This window comes from Pecten maximus, chromosome 10, assembly GCF_902652985.1.
Source record: "Pecten maximus chromosome 10, xPecMax1.1, whole genome shotgun sequence".
NCBI lineage: Eukaryota > Metazoa > Mollusca > Bivalvia > Pectinida > Pectinidae > Pecten > Pecten maximus.
In genome coordinates, this window is record NC_047024.1 from 513,595 (window position 1) to 534,646 (window position 21,052).

Below are 21,052 nucleotides of genomic sequence, written 5' to 3' on the forward strand. Positions count from 1 at the left end.
AAAAAAGACAGCTCATATCAATTATCTGTGATTAACTGTAAGTCGATGGCTGACTAATACCCCCCTGCTCCCTGTTGTTTGTAAAGATACAGTTTTGCAGTACTGGCACTTTGTTTAGAATTTTTACAAATGCAATGAATTTTGCATGCATAACTAAATGTCAAAGTCTTCAAATGGTCCTTCATATCCGTGTGACGTTTCATTGAAATGCGCAAAGTGGTTTAGAAGGAGTTGTCTGGATAATCTTTTTCTACAGAAAACCTGTTTATAGTGACCAGTTACCATAGCAACCATAACTTTGAGAAAAGAAATGTTGCATGCACATCTACACATGGTCCTTTATATCTGTGTGAAATTTCATTGAAATTGGCCCAGCGGTTTAAGAGGAGTTGTGTGGACAAAATTTTCTACGTATCACCTACCTCTCCCATACATGCTGTACCAGAACTGAATCTGACAAGTGGAACTGCAGGGCTGCAGAAGTGGCCCTGTCAGCGTCGCTATGCTCCTGGAGGTTCCAAGTGCTGCATCTACATATGCATAGTAACCTGCAAAAGTGATATATTTGTTACTGAATTAGTTCTCACTTTGATTGACTTGACACTTACACATGTCATCCGTAAGTCAATGCATTATCACATGTTACTTTTAATGGAAAAAAAGTTGTGTCATGAGTTAGAATACAAATCAGCTGGATATCAGAATACTAATCAGCTGGATATAAAAATACTAATCAGCTGGATATCAGAATACTAATCAGGTGGATATCGGAATACTAATCAGCTGGATATCCGAATACTAATCAGCTGGATATCAGAATACTAATCAGCTGGATATCAGAATACTAATCAGCTGGATATCGGAATACTAATCAGCTGGATATCAGAATACTAATCAGCTGGATATCAGAATACTAATCAGCTGGATATCCGAATACTAATCAGCTGGATATCAGAATACTAATCAGCTGGATATCAGAATACTAATCAGCTGGATATCAGAATACTAATCAGCTGTAATGTAGTAAATAGCAGCCAAGAATCCTGGATCCCCTAATGCAAACAAGTCAGTGAACTGAACCAGTCAATCTCAAATAAACTCCCTGGTTTCCCTAATGTTAATATGTGTTAGTAATCTGAACCAGTCAAATCTCACACAAACTCCCTGGATCTCCCAATGTAAGTTAGTAATCTGAACCAGTCAAATCTCACACAAACTCCCTGGATCCCCTAATGTAAGTTAGTAATCTGAACCAGTCAAATCTCACACAAACTCCCTGGATCCCCTAATGTAAGTTAGTAATCTGAACCAATCAAATCTCACACAAACTCCCTGGATCCCCTAATGTAAGTTAGTAATCTGAACCAATCAAATCTCACACAAACTCCCTGGATCCCCTTATGTAAGTTAGTAATCTGAACCAGTCAAATCTCACACAAACTCCCTGGATCCCCTAATGTAAGTTAGTAATCTGAACCAGTCAAATCTCACACAAATTCCCTGGATCCCCTAATGTAAGTTAGTAATCTGAACCAGTCAAATCTCACACAAACTCCCTGGATCTCCCAATGTAAGTTAGTAATCTAAACCAGTCAAATCTCACATAAACTCCCTGGATCCCCTAATGTAAGTTAGTAATCTGAACCAGTCAAATCTCACACAAACTCCCTGGATCCCCTAATGTAAGTTAGTAATCTGAACCAGTCAAATCTCACACAAACTACCTGGATCCCCTAATGTAAGTTAGTAATCTGAACCAGTCAAATCTCACACAAACTACCTGGACCTCCCGTCATGAGTGAGGCTCATGAATTAGATAAAAAAAAACATCAGGCCCGACCACCACCTCCGTGGGTAATGATAACTAACAGAAAACCTCACAGTACCCTGAGGTGGGTAAATCACTGCTGTACTCACCATATTGATTGCCTTGTGTGTGATCAAAGGCAGGACCTGTGAGGTGGGTAAATCACCGCTGTACTCACCATATTGATTGCCTTGTGTGTGATCAAAGGCAGGACCTGTGAGGTGGGTAAATCACTTCTGTACTCACCATACTGATTGCCTTGTGTGTGATCAAAGGCAGGACCTGTGAGGTGGGTAAATCACTTCTGTACTCACCATACTGATTGCCTTGTGTGTGATCAAAGTCAGGACCTGTGGGGTGGGTAAATCACTTCTGTACTCACCATATTGATTGCCTTGTGTGTGATCAAAGTCAGGACCTGTGGGGTGGGTAAATCACTGCTGTACTCACCATATTGATTGCCTTGTGTGTGATCAAAGGCAGGACCTGTGAGGTGGGTAAATCACTGATGTACTCACCATATTGATTGCCTTGTGTGTGATCAAAGGCAGGACCTGTGTTGTCACTACTTCTCTTGTTTCCTCGTACCCAGGTGAACACTCCCTGTAGATTCGGCATCCAACTACAGTAATCCTGGTCAAAGCTACAGGCACCTGTATCACAAAATCAAAACCTGAGCATTGATATTATTCCACATTACTATAATTTCATTCAACTGATAGTTGCTAATTTCAAATACAATTATTTTAAACTAAATACTTTTTTTTAAATCAATTACTTTTCGGTTTCTTATATACCACTTGATATAGAAAATTACCTACCACAGTTAGTCTCATCAGAGGCATACGGACAGTCTACCATGAAATTGCAGACCTTGTTGAGAGGAACCACTTTACTGGGGTGTTGTCCTCCCGTACAGTTAAATGTTCCATTAACTACAAAAAAAAAATCATAACTTCATGACTTCAATAATTTGATATGACCCTATAAGCCTGAAGGTGTGTGTGTGACTTTAAAATAAATGTTTAATAAATAAATGAGAAGGTTAGTACGATCAACTTTAGTCAAGGTACCTTATTAGGGGAAACAGGTAAGGAGAAAGTTACTATGATCAACTCTAGTCAAGGTACCTTATTAGGGGAAACAGGTAAGGAGAAAGTTATTATGATAAACTTTAGTCAAGGTACCTTATTAGGGGAAACAGGTAAGGAGAAGGTTATCATGATAAACTTTAGTCAAGGTACCTTATTAGGGGAAACAGGTAAGGAGAAGGTTAGTACGATCAACTCTAGTCAAGGTACCTTATTAGGGGAAACAGGTAAGGAGAAGGTTATCATGATAAACTCCAGTCAAGGTACCTTATTAGGGGAAACAGGTAAGGAGAAAGTTATTATGATAAACTTTAGTCAAGGTACCTTATTAGGGGAAACAGGTAAGGAGAAGGTTATCATGATAAACTTTAGTCAAGGTACCTTATTAGGGGAAACAGGTAAGGAGAAGGTTATTATGATAAACTTTAGTCAAGGTACCTTATTAGGGGAACAGGTAAGGAGAAGGTTATCATGATAAACTTTAGTCAAGGTACCTTATTAGGGGAAACAGGTAAGGAGAAGGTTAGTACGATCAACTTTAGTCAAGGTACCTTATTAGGGGAAACAGGTAAGGAGAAAGTTATCATGATAAACTTTAGTCAAGGTACCTTATTAGGGGAAACAGGTAAGTAGAAGGTTATTATTATAAACTCTAGTCAAGGTACCTTATTAGGGGAAACAGGTAAGGAGAAAGTTATCATGATAAACTTTAGTCAAGGTACCTTATTAGGGGAAACAGGTAAGTAGAAGGTTATTATTATAAACTCTAGTCAAGGTACCTTATTAGGGGAAACAGGTAAGGAGAAGGTTATCATGATAAACTTTAGTCAAGGTACCTTATTAGGGGAAACAGGTAAAGAGAAGGTTATCATGATAAACTTCAGTCAAGGTATCCTATCAGGGGAAACAGGTAAGGAGAAGGTTATCATGATCAACTTTAGTCAAGGTACCTTATCAGGGGAAACAGGTAAAGAGAAGGTTATCATGATAAACTTCAGTCAAGGTACCTTATCAGGGGAAACAGGTAAGGAGAAGGTTACTATGATAAACTTCAGTCAAGGTACCTTATCAGGGGAAACAGGTAAGGAGAAGGTTATCATGATAAACTCTAGTCAAGGTACCTTATCAGGGGAAACAGGTAAGGAGAAAGTTATCATGATAAACTCTAGTCAAGGTACCTTATTAGGGGAAACAGGTAAGGAGAAGGGTATTATGATAAACTTTAGTCAAGGTACCTTATTAGGGGAAACAGGTAAGGAGAAGGGTATTATGATAAACTTTAGTCAAGGTACCTTATTAGGGGAAACAGGTAAAGAGAAGGTTATCATGATAAACTTTAGTCAAGGTACCTTATTAGGGGAAACAGGTAAGGAGAAGGTTATTATGATAAACTTTAGTCAAGGTACCTTATTAGGGGAAACAGGTAAGGAGAAAGTTACTATGATCAACTCTAGTCAAGGTACCTTATCACAAAATTGTATTGCTAGAACAATACAGGGGAAACAGGTAAGGAGAAGGTTAGTACAATCAACTCTAGTCAAGGTACCTTATTAGGGGAAACAGGTAAGGAGAAGGTTTTTATGATAAACTTTAGTCAAGGTACCTTATTAGGGGAAACAGATAAGGAGAAAGTTATTATGATAAACTTTAGTCAAGGTATCCTATTAGGGGAAACAGGTAAGGAGAACGTTATTATGATAAACTCTAGTCAAGGTACCTTATTAGGGGAAACAGATAAGGAGAAAGTTACTATGATCAACTCTAGTATAGGTACTTTATCACAAAATCTTACCACTAGAACTACCACAGGCAGTAGTGTCAAGCCTTAAGTCATCAATGGCTATGTCACCTTGATAACCGGATCCAACTCCAGCTTCAACCAAAATCTACAAATGTGAAAAAGTATAACATTGACAGAGCAGGCATCTTCCTCTAACATGTCTCCAATTTAGCAGTAAAATATTGCTATGTCAACAGAAAAAGAACGACAGATTTCAGGCATGACCTTCTGAACCTGAAGTGATTTGTGACATGATCGAATGATTGTCTTTCACAGGCATGTTGGAGTATTCACATACTTGACCATTGTATGAAGTTTTATCAATTATAAAATCATTACAGTGCAAACAAATATTTTTTTATAAATAGCTTTGGTGACCCTGTCCTTGCCACCCTAAAACACAATCTCGTTCACGGTAATCTCATGCTTAACCAACACAGAAAGTATCATGGAAATCTGTTTTAAAACGAAATTGCTAGAGTGCTGACAATGAGTTTCTATAAATAGCAAAGGTGATCTAATTGTCCTTGACCTAGGCACCTTGAACATGAATTGGTTAGAGATATTCTCATGACCAACATAAATTTTGAGTTCTTGATTTAAACCTGTTTAAAAATGAAATTGCTAGAGTGCTGACAAGAGCTGACCATGCTTACACATTTATGTACATACAACAGAACGTTATATCCCTCTCCAACTTTGTTACGTGGGGATAATAAAAGATAATCTTGATAATTACATGTACAAAGAATGATCTTACAATACAATCTCAATAATGTTGTTGTAATACTAGACAAATAAGTGTGATTTGCAATTTACCATGAAATCATCATAGGCATCACTCATGTCCACCTGGCCCTGTTTCCATCCAGTGCCTTGGTCACCTGTGATGGACTTCTTCAGGTTTTTAGTGCTGCCCTTAATCTGCATGGAGATGTTAAGGTTGCCTACACTCTGTCCGTGCATGTTGTACCAGAAACTGAAGCAAAGTTGTGGTTGGTTGGGGATCAGTTGTGACTGGATCACTGCATTGTCTCCCATCTTACGTGGACGACTGGTTTCGATGAAGAGGTAGTAACCTGTCATAATACTCAGATTTATTCATCATATTACATTTTCTATCCACATCTAATCATACATCAGAAATATGACACCATATTCATCATATTACATTTTCTATCCACATCTAATCATACATCAGAAATATGACACCAATGTATTATTTCTACAGGATTCTACTGCCAAACTGAGGATTACTAGCTACAGTAATAAGGTCTGTTAACTAGGTTAACAGAAAAATGGGAGGGTTTATAAAATAGTTATTCTTCATATAACATTTCATAAGGTCAAAAAAGAAAATGACTTGGTTCTCAGGCCCTCCCTCAAAAAAACCTCATCTCATATATTGTTATCTGGTTGAATAAAAAAGACATCTCCCTCAGTGTTCTTCAGGAGAGGAAGGTATGGAAGGAATCACCAACAAACCTTTCTCCTGAAATATGCATTATTATATTTAGCCTTAAAATTAGGAGTACAAGTTCATTAATGTGTAACAAAAACACAGAACATCCTCATGATAAATCTTTGTTTCCCACATTTTTAAGCAGATTATATGAAAATTGCTAGCGTTTGATTTGAAAAAATACAAAAGTAACAAGAGGCCTATTGGGCTTGTATCACTCGCATAGCTCTACATCAACTGTGAAGTTGATCTTGGTAATATCTGCAGATACTAAGTTGATAACCACTTTATTCAAATATCAGAGTAAGCTAGGTTTAATCATGCCAATACATTTTCTAGTCTTTCATTCCAGCATACTATTTGCCTTATATCAGGTCTCTTGGCTATTGATAAATCATTGTTTCAAGATTTAAACCTTTTTGACCTCTGTGATCTTTAATGTAGGTCAAGGGTATTCATTTTAACAAAGTTAGTAGCCCTTCACCCCAGTATGCTACAGGCCCAATATCATTGAGAAGTTGTCAATGGACGCCGCACCAATGCATAAGCTCTCTTGCCTTTTGGCCAGGTGAGCTAAAAAAAAAACATGCCCTCATCAGAAAATAAGAAAAAATTAACTCCCTCCCTCATCTCTTTTTGAAAGCCAAGAATCAAGTAATTAATTCTATTTAGCTTGAGGGGCATTACACATCAATTTAATTCTGTTTCCAAGTATCCTAGCCAAAATATAGATATATTGTGAATGTTGCTTTGTAGGAGGTGACCACTTAGTGTAATACTTGCTCATTAAAGTTATCATGATTATTTAATCAAGAAATCAATGAAAACCAAAAATGACCTGCTGATGTGCCAAGGGTATGATCCAAGGCCGGCCCAGTACCAACAGACGGCGTGGGTCCTTTTCGTCTAAGCCAATCAAAACTGTCATCCTGGCGCTGAGTCCAACTACACAAGTCTCTTTCGAAGTCACAAGTTCCTTGTCCAGCACAAGCACCATCTCCCATGTTGATGTCATCAATAGCTATGTCTCCATGGAAACCACTTCCACGTATCCCAGAAAACACCACCTAAAGTTTACATTTCTAGATAGTTTATCATTTCATTCTGGAAAGAATCCTCCAGATTTTTTCATTAATGGTTTTAGTAAAATAAAATCTGACATAGACAAGGAACAAGAAGTTGAGAAAATGAAATGGTACTGACCTGGAAACTGGACCGACTCGATACAGTCACTTGGCCTTTGTGCCAGGTATTACCCTGGTTACCGTACAGTGACCAAACTGAATTGCCCAGTTGGTTGTAGGTACTGATGTAGATGTTAAGTGTACCAATATCCTGACCATACATGTGGTACCAGAATGTGAGACACTTTTGTTGGGATGCTGGGTAAGACGGAGAGCGTAGGTTGGCTTTGTCTCCCTGGACACGTGGTGCTGAGGTCTCGGTGTACATGTAATGGCCTGAAAGTAACATCATACCAAGTTTCTTGTGTGTGGACATTATTAGTTTATATAGTTTAAAATTCATCCACAAAAAATAAATTGAATCTTCCTATTTAGGAATAATTTTGCATAGCTTACTAACCTGCAGTAGTGGCGTATGTGTGGTCATTAGTAGGGCCCGTTCCTCTTGACCCAGTGGATCCATGGCCCCATGTCCAGTCAAAGTTGTCATTCAAATCTTGTTGGTATCCACAAATACTGCTTTGTTCAAAGTCACATGCTACAATCAAAACATGTTATCATGTAATTCACACACACACTGGCAGTTACAAGCATAAAATTCAGTCAATTCTAGAGTAAGATAATGTAGCATTACCAAATTACAGTTTTGATCAAATAAGGACAGTGTATTTTTAATCAAAATGTTTAGATGCACGTTACTAGGTTTTACAAGAGGTGTATTGGGCCTGAATCCACAGCTGAGTAACATTCCAGTGATTACTAGAAATATGTGATATTGACCCCAACACCCCGACACTAGTAGTGCCCTAACCCTCGACCTCATGACCTTGTTATTTTTCAATTGTTCCTGCATAGTCCACAACATACTTACAGGCTGAGCCCTGACAGGCACCATTTAAGATCTTAATGTCGTCCAGTGATATATCTCCTTGGTAACCTAAACCTGCTGTCCCTTCAAAAACAACCTAAGAAAGTAAAAACACAAAAGTTAGCACCTAGTATGTTTTGTTGAGATATGCTTATTACACAAAATAGTGAAATAAAGTGGTAAGTACAGACAAACCTTTTGTAATGAGAGATTTTATAGACCCCAATGGAACTAGGTCTGTTGTAGGCCTTAGTAGTCAATGGATCATTTCAACTAAAGAGTCATTAACACCTCAAATAGTCACAACAATCCACACAAAATCATTACAAGCAACATAAAATAATCAAGACAGAATGTTTTACCTGGTTTCCTGGAGAAGAGGATACAATGTCCACTTGTCCTTCAATCCATCTGTTGCCCTGGTTACCAGCCTTGGTCCACAGAACGGGACTAAGTACGTTGTTGGATTTTGTGTAGAGATTGAGTTTGTTGATATGCTGGCCATACATATTGTACCAGAATTGTACACAGAGTTTACCAGTGGTGCTGACCGGAGGACTGACCAGTCGTGCTGTCGAGTTAGCCCTCTTTCCTGATGCCTCTATGTAGATGTAGTGACCATTACTGTTTTGGAGTGTATGATCAAACTTAGGCCCTGTTCCTACACTGTTAGTGCCAGCTGTGTCCATCGTCCAATCAAAAGTGTCTGTATGATCTTGATTCCAGTTACAGAATCCAGATTCAAAGTTACAACCTATCAGGGTAGCTGTAAGATAACAAATCACAACCAATCAGGGTCACTGTAAGATAACAAATCACAACCTATCAGGGTTGCTGTAAGATAAATCACAACCTATCAGGGTCGCTGTAAGATAAATTACAACCTATCAGGGTAGCTGTAAGATAAATCACAACCTATCAGGGTAGCTGTAAGATAACAAATCACAACCTATCAGGGTAGCTGTAAGATAACAAATCACAACCTATCAGGGTAGCTGTAAGATAAATCACAACCTATCAGGGTAGCTGTAAGATAAATCACAACCTATCAGGGTAGCTGTAAGATAACAATCACAACCTATCAGGGTAGCTGTAAGATAAATCACAACCTATCAGGGTAGCTGTAAGATAAATCACAACCTATCAGGGTAGCTGTAAGATAAATCACAACCTATCAGGGTAGCTGTAAGATAAATTACAACCTATCAGGGTAGCTGTAAGATAAATCACAACCTATCAGGGTAGCTGTAAGATAAATTACAACCTATCAGGGTTGCTGTAAGATAAATTACAACCTATCAGGGTAGCTGTAAGATAAATTACAACCTATCAGGGTAGCTGTAAGATAAATTACAACCTATCAGGGTAGCTGTAAGATAAATCACAACCTATCAGGGTAGCTGTAAGATAAATTACAACCTATCAGGGTTAGCTGTAAGATAAATTACAACCTATCAGGGTAGCTGTAAGATAAATCACAACCTATCAGGGTAGCTGTAAGATAAATTACAACCTATCAGGGTAGCTGTAAGATATAAATTACAACCTATCAGGGTAGCTGTAAGATAAATTACAACCTATCAGGGTAGCTGTAAGATAAATCACAACCTATCAGGGTAGCTGTAAGATAAATTACAACCTATCAGGGTAGCTGTAAGATAAATTACAACCTATCAGGGTAGCTGTAAGATAACAAATCACAACCTATCAGGGTAGCTGTAAGATAACAAATCACAACCTATCAGGGTAGCTGTAAGATAAATCACAACCTATCAGGGTAGCTGTAAGATAACAAATCACAACCTATCAGGGTAGCTGTAAGATAAATCACAACCTATCAGGGTGGCTGTAAGATAACAAATCACAACCTATCAGGGTAGCTGTAAGATAACAAATCACAACCTATCAGTGTAGCTGTAAGATAAATTACAACCTATCAGGGTAGCTGTATGATAACAAATCACAACCTATCAGGGTTGCTGTAAGATAACAAATCATCTCATGAAATGTATGATCCTACACAATTCAAAACAACCAACTCTGTCCTCCTCCACAATTTAAAACAACCAACTCTGTCATCCTCCATTATTTAAGACAACCAATGCTGTGATCCTCCACAATTTAAGACCATACTGTAAAGTATTTGCCAACAGTTGGCTGTGTATAGATTTACCTAGTGAAGGCTGTGTATAGACTTACCTAGTGTAGGTTGTGGAGTGGTTACAGGTGATGCTGTAGTCTGTGTATAGACTTACCTAGTGTAGGTTGTGGAGTGGTTACAGGTGATGCTGTAGTCTGTGTATAGACTTACCTAGTGTAGGTTGTGGAGTGGTTACAGGTGATACTGTAGTCTGTGTATAGACTTACCTAGTGTAGGTTGTGGAGTGGTTACAGGTGATGCTGTAGTCTGTGTATAGACTTACCTAGTGTAGGTTGTGGAATGGTTACAGGTGATGCTGTAGTCTGTGTAAAGACATACCTAATGTAGGTTGTGGAGTGGTTACAGGTGATGCTGTAGTCTGTGTATAGACTTACCTAGTGTAGGTTGTGGAGTGGTTACAGGTGATGCTGTAGTCTGTGTATAGACTTACCTAGTGTAGGTTGTGGAGTGGTTACAGGTGATGCTGTAGTCTGTGTAAAGACTTACCTAGTGTAGGCTGTGGAGTGGTTACAGGTGATGCTGTAGTCTATGTATAGACATACCTAGTGTAGGTTGTTGAGTGGTTACAGGTGATGCTGTAGTCTGTGTATAGACTTACCTAGTGTAGGTTGTGGAGTGGTTACAGGTGATGCTGTAGTCTGTGTATAGATTTACCTAGTGTAGGTTGTGTATAGACTTACCTAGTGTAGGTTGTGGAGTGGTTACAGGTGATGCTGTAGTCTGTGTATAGACTTACCTAGTGTAGGTTGTGGAGTGGTTACAGGTGATGTTGTAGTCTGTGTAAAGACTTACCTAGTGTAGGTTGTGTATAGACTTACCTAGTGTAGTCTGTGTATAGACTTACCTAGTGTAGTCTGTGTATAGACTTACCTAGTGTAGTCTGTGTATAGACTTACCTAGTGTAGTCGGTGTATAGACTTACCTAGTGTAGTCTGTGTATAGACTTACCTAGTGTAGGTTGTGGAGTGGTTACAGGTGATGCTGTAAGTCTGTGTAATAGACCTTTAACCTAGTGTAGGTTGTGGAGTGGTTACAGGTGATAGCTGTAGTCTGTGTATAGGCCTTACCTATGTAGGTTGTGGAAGTGGTTACAGGTGATGCTGTAGTCTGTGTATAGACTTACCCTAGTGTAGGTTGTGGAGTGGTTATGTGATGCTGTAGTCTGTGTATAGACTTACATAGTGTAGGTTGTGGAGTGGTTACAGGTGATGTGTAGTTTAAGGACTTACCTGAGTGTAGGTTGTGGAGTGGTTACAGGTGATAGCTGTTAGTCTGTTGTATAGACTGTACCTAGTGTAGGTTGTGGAGTGGTTACAGGTGATGCTGTAGTCTGTGTATAGACTTACCTAGTGTAGGTTGTGGAGTGGTTACAGGTGATGCTGTAGTCTGTGTATAGACTTACCTAGTGTAGGTTGTGGAGTGGTTACAGGTGATGTTGTAGTCTGTGTAAAGACTTACCTAGTGTAGGTTGTGGAGTGGTTACAGGTGATGCTGTAGTCTGTGTATAGACTTACCTAGTGTAGGTTGTGGAGTGGTTACAGGTGATGCTGTAGTCTGTGTATAGACTTACCTAGTGTAGTCTGTGTATAGACTTACCTAGTGTAGGTTGTGGAGTGGTTACAGGTGATGCTGTAGTCTGTGTATAGACTTACCTAGTGTAGGTTGTGTATAGACTTACCTAGTGTAGGTTGTGGAGTGGTTACAGGTGATACTGTAGTCTGTGTATAGACTTACCTAGTGTAGGTTGTGGAGTGGTTACATGTGATGCTGTAGTCTGTGTATAGACTTACCTAGTGTAGGTTGTGGAGTGGTTACAGGTGATGTTGTAGTCTGTGTAAAGACTTACCTAGTGTAGGTTGTGGAGTGGTTACAGGTGATGCTGTAGTCTGTGTATATACTTACCTAGTGTAGGTTGTGGAGTGGTTACAGGTGATGCTGTAGTCTGTGTATAGACTTACCTAGTGTAGGTTGTGAGTGGTTACAGGTGATGTAGTCTGTGTATAGACTTACTTGTATAGACTTACCTAGTGTAGGTTGTGGAGTGGTTACAGGTGATGCTGTAGTCTGTGTAAAGACTTACCTAGTGTAGGTTGTGGAGTGGTTACAGGTGATGCTGTAGTCTGTGTAAAGACTTACCTAGTGTAGGTTGTTGAGTGGTTTCAGGTGATGCTGTAGTCTGTGTAAAGACTTACCTAGTGTAGGTTGTGGAGTGGTTACAGGTGATGTTGTAGTCTGTGTATAGACTTACCTAGTGTAGGTTGTGGAATGGTTACAGGTGATGCTGTAGTCTGTGTATAGACTTACCTAGTGTAGGTTGTGGAGTGGTTACATGTGATGCTGTAGTCTGTGTATAGACTTACCTAGTGTAGTCTGTGTATAGACTTACCTAGTGTAGGTCGTGGAGTGGTTACAGGTGATACTGTAGTCTGTGTATAGACTTACCTAGTGTAGGTTGTGGAGTGGTTACAGGTGATGCTGTAGTCTGTGTATAGACTTACCTAGTGTAGGTTGTGTATAGACTTACCTAGTGTAGGTTGTGGAATGGTTACAGGTGATGCTGTAGTCTGTGTATAGACTTACCTAGTGTAGGTTGTGGAGTGGTTACAGGTGATGTTGTAGTCTGTGTATAGACTTACCTAGTGTAGGTTGTGGAGTGGTTACAGGTGATGCTGTAGTCTGTGTATAGACTTACCTAGTGTAGGTTGTGTATAGACTTACCTAGTGTAGGTTGTGTATAGACTTACCTAGTGTAGGTTGTGTATAGACTTACCTAGTGTAGGTTGTGGAGTGGTTACAGGTGATGTTGTAGTCTGTGTATAGACTTACCTAGTGTAGGTTGTGTATAGACTTACCTAGTGTAGGTTGTGGAGTGGTTACAGGTGATGCTGTAGTCTGCAGTGAACAATAACCTGGTGCTACATCAATGTCATCAAGCGCAATGTCGCCTCTGTAGTTCTGTCCTCGGATTGCCTCAAACAATATCTTGAAGGGCTGGGTGGATACAAGGGTCACATTTCCCTTCATCCACACATCACCATGGTTACCACTCATGCTGAAGATTTTGTTGTTGGTAGAGTTCATGTAGTATACATTCAGTGTGCCAATTCCTAGAAAAAATTATCATCATTAAATACTAATTCAAACTAATAGATGTATCATCTTATTGATAAATTCTAATTATATATATAAACCATTATCCAGTTCACTATTATCATAATCTGCATATATTTTCTGATAAATGAAAAGTTTTTTTTGCAATCAGAATATTTGGCATTTTCTACCTTTTTATATAATTCTATTTTCATTGAACCATATGGTAACAGTGATGTATAAGGACATTTAACCTTGATGACTTTGATACACTGACACTACAACCTTGGCCGTCTTTATACAATAACATTATCACTTTGTACACTGACACTAAAACCTTGGCCATCTTTATACAATAACATTATCACTTTGTACACCGACACTAAAACCTTGGCCGTCTTTATACAATAACATTACCACTTTGTACACTGACACTATAACCTTGGCCGTCTTTATACAAAAACATTATCACTTTGTACACTGACACTGACACTAAAACCTTGGCCGTCTTTATACAATAACATTATCACTTTGTACACTGACACTAAAACCTTGGCCGTCTTTATACAATAACATTACCACTTTGTACACTGACACTATAACCTTGGCCGTCTTTATACAAAAACATTATCACTTTGTACACTGACACTGACACTAAAACCTTGGCCGTCTTTATACAATAACATTATCACTTTGTACACTGACACTAAAACCTTGGCCGTCTTTATACAATAACATTATCACTTTGTACACTGACACTAAAACCTTGGCCGTCTTTATACAATAACATTATCACTTTGTACACTGACACTATAACCTTGGCCATCTTTATACAATAACATTATCACTTTGTACACTGACACTAAAACCTTGGCCGTCTTTTTACAATAACATTATCACTTTGATACACTGACACTAAAACCTTGGCCGTCTTTATACAATAACATTATCACTTTGTACACTGACACTATAACCTTGGCCGTCTTTATACAATAACATTATCACTTTGATACACTGACACTAAAACCTTGGCCGTCTTTATACAATAACATTATCACTTTGTACACTGACACTATAACCTTGGCCATCTTTATACAATAACATTATCACTTTGTACACTGACACTAAAATCTTGGCCGTCTTTATACAATAACATTATCACTTTGTACACCGACACTATAACCTTGGCCGTCTTTATACAATAACATTATCACTTTGTACACCGACACTAAAACCTTGGCCGTCTTAATACAATAACATTATCACTTTGTACACCGACACTAAAACCTTGGCCGTCTTTATACAATAACATTATCACTTTGTACACTGACACTAAAACCTTGGCCGTCTTTATGCAATAACATTATCACTTTGTACACTGACACTATAACCTTGGCCGTCTTTATACAATAACATTATCACTTTGTACACCGCCACTAAAACCTTGGCCGTCTTAATACAATAACATTATCACTTTGTACACTGACACTAAAACCTTGGCCGTCTTTATACAATAACATTATCACTTTGTACACTGACACTAAAACCTTGGCCGTCTTTATACAATAACATTATCACTTTGATACACTGACACTAAAACCTTGGCCGTCTATACAATAACATTATCACTTTGTACACTGACACTAAAACCTTGGCCGTCTTTATGCAATAACATTATCACTTTGTACACCGACACTAAAACCTTGGCGGTCTTTATACAATAACATTATCACTTTGTACACTGACACTAAAACCTTGGCCGTCTTTATACAATAACATTATCACTTTGTACACTGACACTAAAACCTTGGCCGTCTTTATACAATAACATTATCACTTTGATACACTGACACTAAAACCTTGGCCGTCTATACAATAACATTATCACTTTGTACACTGACACTAAAACCTTGGCCGTCTTTATGCAATAACATTATCACTTTGTACACCGACACTAAAACCTTGGCCGTCTTTATACAATAACATTATCACTTTGTACACTGACACTAAAACCTTGGCCGTCTTTATACAATAACATTATCACTTTGTACACTGACATTACAATACAAACCTGCACCATTCATGTTGTACCAGAATGTGAGACATGATCCTGTTGTGGGCTGTATTGGGTCACTGGCCAGCCATGCTTTGTCGCCAAGACGTTGGGGACTGCTACTCTCAATGAACATGTAGTGTCCTGTAAATAGTCGTTTACTAACATCAAACCTCTTTGGATAGAATGAGTTTTCACCATGAATTTAGTCATTTCCTGATTTACTAAGTCAACTTATATTGAAATTCATTTAAATACAAATATGAAAGGATTCAAATATGTTCACATCATAAAATTAGAGGTTTTCATCATTTCTACCACAAGTTGTCTAACATCGTATGCCTTTAGATGAAAGGATTTCAAATGAGTTTCAAGCAAGAATCGAACCACCATGATGGAGAAGGACAGGGATTTCCTCTGACTTACCGTTGGTGGTCCCTGTAGTGTGGTCTACCATGGTATAGGAGGACAGGGATTTCCTCTGACTTACCGTTGGTTGTCCCTGTAGTGTGGTCTACCAGAAGGACAGGGGTTTCCTCTGACTTACCGTTGGTGGTCCCTGTAGTGTGGTCTACCATGGTATAGGAGTACAGGGGTTTCCTCTGACTTACCATTGGTGGTCCCTGTAGTGTGGTCTACCGTGGTATAGGAGGACAGGGATTTCCTCTGACTTACCGTTGGTGGTCCCTGTAGTGTGGTCTACCATGGTATAGGAGGACAGGGGTTTCCTCTGACTTACCGTTGGTGGTCCCTGTAGTGTGGTCTACCATGGTATAGGAGGACAGGGGTTTCCTCTGACTTACCATTGGTGGTCCCTGTAGTGTGGTCTACCGTGGTATAGAAGGACAGGGGTTTCCTCTGACTTACCATTGGTGGTCCCTGTAGTGTGGTCTACCATGGTATAGGAGGACAGGGGTTTCCTTTGACTTACCATTGGTGGTCCCTGTAGTGTGGTCTACCATGGTATAGGAGGACAGGGATTTCCTCTGACTTACCATTGGTGGTCCCTGTAGTGTGGTCTACCATGGTATAGAAGGACAGGGGTTTCCTCTGACTTACCGTTGGTGGTCCCTGTAGTGTGGTCTACCGTGGTATAGAAGGACAGGGATTTCCTCTGACTTACCGTTGGTGGTCCCTGTAGTGTGGTCTACCATGGTATAGAAGGACAGGGGTTTCCTCTGACTTACCATTGGTGGTCCCTGTAGTGTGGTCTACAGAAGGGCCAGTGTAGGCAGATGGAGAATTCCCCTGACCACGTGTCCAGTCGAACTGATCACCCTGCAAGTTGGTGTAACCACAGAGGCCCTGCTCAAAGTTGCATGCACCTGCCCTTCTGCAGGTTCCAGGGCTGATGGTCAGGTCATCAATTGCAATATCACTAGTGGAGGAGGAGCCACGTAAGGCTTCAATTATCACCTGACAAAAGAAATGTCAACATTTTTGAAAGAGGAGCCCTACGAAGAAATATTCTTACGAAACCTTTAACTAAATACACAAACACATGATGAAATACACCGACAAATGACTAAGTATATCTGTCTCAAATGTTTTGCGTTACAAATTACTTCTATGTGGTTAGCCTCCATATGGAAGCTTCATTTAATTACAATTATAGTTAAGACCTTGCCAGAACATGCTTACAGAGTAACTTCATTAAGGTTACGGTTTAAAATATCAAGCATAAGCAGGCAGACTTTAGAGCTCAGGTCTGTACTTAGAAACAGCAGGGTGAAAAATCCCACTTACTTGAAACTTGGATTGGCTTGTCAGAGTAACCTCCTGTGGTACCCAAGTATTTCCTTGAACATTATCTGTCCTCGTCCATACTGAAATCTCTGTACCTGAGGCAGAGCGGGTGTACACACTAAGGGTTGCATGTGGTGTCCCTGTCATGAACATGTAGAAGCGCAGACACTCCCCAGTGGAGGACGGAAACTGTGGGCTGATGAGGCGAGCCTTCCAACCCTGCCTGGCCGGGGAAGATGCATCGGCATATAGGAAGTGGCCTGTTACCAAATAATATACCCACATATAATCATACAAACAGGAAGTGGCATGTCATCAAACAAGATAGCCGTATATAATCATACAAACAGGAAGTGGCATGTCATCAAACAAGATAGCCGTATATAATCATACAAACAGGAAGTGGCCTGTTACCAAATAATATACCCACATATAATCATACAAACAGGAAATGGCTTGTCATCAAACAAGATAGCCGTATATAATCATACAAACAGGAAGTGGCATGTCATTAAATAATATACCCACATATAATCATACAAACAGGAAGTGGCATGTCACTAAATTATTACCATATAATTATAATACAAACAGGAAGTGGCTTGTCACTAAATGATTACCATATAATTATAATACAAACAGGAAGTGGCTTGTCACCAAATGATTACCATATAATTATAATACAAACAGGAAGTGGCTTGTCACTAAATGATTACCATATAATTATAATACAAACAGGAAGTGGCTTGTCACTAAATGATTACCATATAATTATAATACAAACAGGAAGTGGCTTGTCACTAAATGATTACCATATAATTATAATACAAACAGGAAGTGGCTTGTCACTAAATGATTACCATATAATTATAATACAAACAGGAAGTGGCTTGTCACCAAATGATGACCTTACAGTTATAATACAAACAGGAAGTGGCTTGTCACTAAATGATTACCATACAATTATAATACAAACAGGAAGTGGCTTGTCATCAGATGATGACCTTACAGTTATAATACAAACAGGAAGTGGCTTGTCACCAGATGATGACCTTACAGTTATAATACAAACAGGAAGTGGCTTGTCACCAAATGATGACCTTACAGTTATAATACAAACAGGAATATACCTGATGCAGTGTTAGTTGTATGGTCAGTAGTTATTCCAGTTCTGTTTGAGCCTCTTCCACTCAACCAATTGAAATTGTCTGCATGGTCCTGGCTCCACCCACAAAGGCCACTCTCAAATGTACAGGAAACTGCAGTGGAAAAGATCATATAATTATATGAAGGCACAGATATGTTTGTCATTGTATTTTAATTTATATAAAGGGAATAATAAAAGTTTACAGATGTATAAGTATAGGATAAAAGGGGTCAAGCTCTGAAGAAAATCATGGAAAGGAAAGCGAAAAAAAATCTCTCAAGTTAGGATTTGTGTACAGTCATGGAAATGACAGAAAAAATAATCTCTCAAGTTAGGATTTGTGTACAGTCATGGAAATGACAGAAAAAATAATCTCTCAAGTTAGGATTTGAGTACAGTCATGGAAATGACAGAAAAAATAATCTCTCAAGTTAGGATTTGTGTACAGTCATGGAAATGACAGAAAAAATAATCTCTCAAGTTAGGATTTGTGTACAGTCTGATGATGTACAAAATAAAACAGTACAGTCAATAAGTCCATATGGTGTTGAAAGCGAGAGGGGTGAAAGGATACCAGCAAGGTGTCTGTCATACAGAGTGGACTATACTACTTGTACATTGTGTGTCTGTCATACAGAATGGACTGTACTACTTGTACATTGTGTGTCTGTCATACAGAGTGGACTGTACTACTTGTACATTGTGTGTCTGTCATACTGAGTGGACTGTACTACTTGTACCTTGTGTGTCTGTCATACAGAATGGACTGTACTACTTGTACATTGTGTGTCTGTCATACAGAATGGACTGTACTACTTGTACATTGTGTGTCTGTCATACTGAGTGGACTGTACTACTTGTATATTGTGTGTCTGTCATACAGAGTGGACTATACTACTTGTACATTGTGTGTCTGTCATACAGAGTGGACTGTACTACTTGTACATTGTGTGTCTGTCATACTGAGTGGACTGTACTACTTGTACATTGTGTGTCTGTCATACAGAGTGGACTGTACTACTTGTACATTGTGTGTCTGTCATACAGAGTGGACTGTACTACTTGTATATTGTGTGTCTGTCATACAGAGTGGACTGTACTACTTGTACATTGTGTGTCTGTCATACAGAGTGGACTGTACTACTTGTATATTGTGTGTCTGTCATACAGAGTGGACTGTACTACTTGTATATTGTGTGTCTGTCATACTGAGTGGACTGTACTACTTGTACATTGTGTGTCTGTCATACAGAGTGGACTGTACTACTTGTATATTGTGTGTCTGTCATACAGAGTGGACTGTACTACTTGTACATTGTGTGTATCTATTGTTCGTGTGTATAGGAAGCGCACTTACTGTCTGTACTGTGATGGGCGAGGCTGGAGTTGGCACAGTTGACATTGTCCATGTTGATGCTATCAATGGAGACGTCTCCAGAAAATGTTCCCTTGGTGGTGACCTCTAGCTGGATCTGATAATTATATCAGTGTTCCATATATATCAGACATTGAACTTAGTTTTCATTTGAAACATAATTGTTGTTATAAGAATGTACTGTTTTGTATAATTTTACTGTTCATAAAGTTTTGAAAATTTACATACATCACAGACTGAGTTGAAAAATTCAACTTGATGACAAAATGTGCTACCTGATAGTCGGTATGGGACTGGATGTTGTACTGAGCCAGATTCCAGTGGTTACCATGCGTACCAGTAAATGAACCGCGGAGCTGACGGGAGCCTCCCAGAATAGTATAGACCTTTAAAGTACCAACAGTTGGACCAAACATATGATAGTAAAATATAAAACAGTTCCCTCCTTGTGTTGTCGGTGGCAGCAGTGGGGAGTTCAGAATAGCCTTATTCCCGGGTGTGTGGCCAGTCCCTTCTGTATATAGATAGTGACCTGAAAAAACACATTAACAAACTCAGCATTTTTCTTTTAAAACCACAGCTTCAAAAAGTTTGTGATCTTTTTATAATTAATTTTGAATAAATTACTCCTGTAAACAGTGTCAAATAATCTTTACACATTTGATTTTACAATTGATTGGAAAATGTAATTGATTTTGGTGTTTATTTTATTTCACAAGGACAGTGGGTATGAGGTGAGACTTTGATCAAGGTGATATATTTTGTTGCGACTTCCCTCTATAAACTCTACTCACCATTTCCTGAGTCAGAGTGATCCCCAGAGGGTCCTGTTGATGGACCATGTCCATCAGTAGTCAGGGTCCAGTTAAAGTTATCTGCTGTACTTTGGGCTCCATGAACATGTATTGCCAAGGTCAAATTCACAGAACACAGATGGAGCTGGAATAATGTATATAAAATTAGAATCCACTGTGCCTCTATTTTAGGTCTCCTGAGCACTTTACACTTTGTATTATATGAACCATCAATTAAATGATTGTATTTTAAATTGATCATCATTGTTGGCATTGACTAATAATGATTTGTTTGAAACAGACATAACAATATTATTCCCCTTTTGTTCCTGCTCACTAACCATTTATAATTGGATCAGCAGATGATGGAGAAGTCACACAGCCCTGATCACTTAGTGAGAAATCATCCAAACCAATGTCTCCCCTGTAGCCTGGTCCACGTACACCTTCAAGTATTATCTAAACAGACACATAGACAATACATATCTCCCTTG

At 38.9% G+C, this 21,052-nt stretch overlaps 2 protein-coding genes across 2 annotated transcripts in view; both read right to left on the minus strand.

Annotated features, from left to right (window-relative positions):
- LOC117335850 (MAM and LDL-receptor class A domain-containing protein 1-like) overlaps positions 1-21,007 on the minus strand; it is a 59,652-nt gene extending 38,645 nt beyond the window's left edge. Inside the window, exons 1-19 of the mRNA XM_033896095.1 lie at positions 20,900-21,007; positions 20,559-20,703; positions 20,040-20,296; positions 19,747-19,861; positions 18,373-18,501; positions 17,243-17,502; positions 16,684-16,912; positions 15,515-15,640; positions 13,206-13,460; positions 8,555-8,958; positions 8,196-8,289; positions 7,725-7,862; positions 7,344-7,600; positions 7,021-7,207; positions 5,498-5,757; positions 4,691-4,784; positions 2,629-2,742; positions 2,326-2,460; positions 423-548 (exon numbers count right to left, since the gene is read on the minus strand). Of these exons, the coding sequence (XP_033751986.1) occupies positions 423-548; positions 2,326-2,460; positions 2,629-2,742; positions 4,691-4,784; positions 5,498-5,757; positions 7,021-7,207; positions 7,344-7,600; positions 7,725-7,862; positions 8,196-8,289; positions 8,555-8,958; positions 13,206-13,460; positions 15,515-15,640; positions 16,684-16,912; positions 17,243-17,502; positions 18,373-18,501; positions 19,747-19,861; positions 20,040-20,296; positions 20,559-20,703; positions 20,900-20,902 (3,328 nt within the window). The 5' untranslated portion in view covers positions 20,903-21,007. The remainder of the gene's footprint in view (positions 1-422; positions 549-2,325; positions 2,461-2,628; positions 2,743-4,690; positions 4,785-5,497; positions 5,758-7,020; positions 7,208-7,343; positions 7,601-7,724; positions 7,863-8,195; positions 8,290-8,554; positions 8,959-13,205; positions 13,461-15,514; positions 15,641-16,683; positions 16,913-17,242; positions 17,503-18,372; positions 18,502-19,746; positions 19,862-20,039; positions 20,297-20,558; positions 20,704-20,899) is intronic.
- On the minus strand, positions 13,151-15,635 carry LOC117336864 (MAM and LDL-receptor class A domain-containing protein 1-like). The gene is made up of 2 exons (XM_033897594.1): positions 15,515-15,635; positions 13,151-13,460 (listed from the first exon to the last, which is right to left on the minus strand). Exons 1-2 carry the CDS (start codon positions 15,630-15,632, stop codon positions 13,180-13,182), a joined length of 399 nt encoding a protein of 132 aa, XP_033753485.1. The 5' UTR covers positions 15,633-15,635; the 3' UTR covers positions 13,151-13,179.
- Positions 21,008-21,052: the final 45 nt, after the last annotated feature.

Excerpts from the sequence above, each read along its gene's own strand:
- LOC117336864 (XM_033897594.1), bottom strand. The coding sequence starts at position 15,632 with ATGTTCATTGAGAGTAGCAGTCCCCAACGTCTTGGCGACAAAGCATGG. Across the intron at positions 13,461-15,514 it reads GTACAACATGAATGGTGCAG|GAATTGGCACACTGAATGTA; the intron begins GTTTGTATTGTA and ends AATTTTTTCTAG.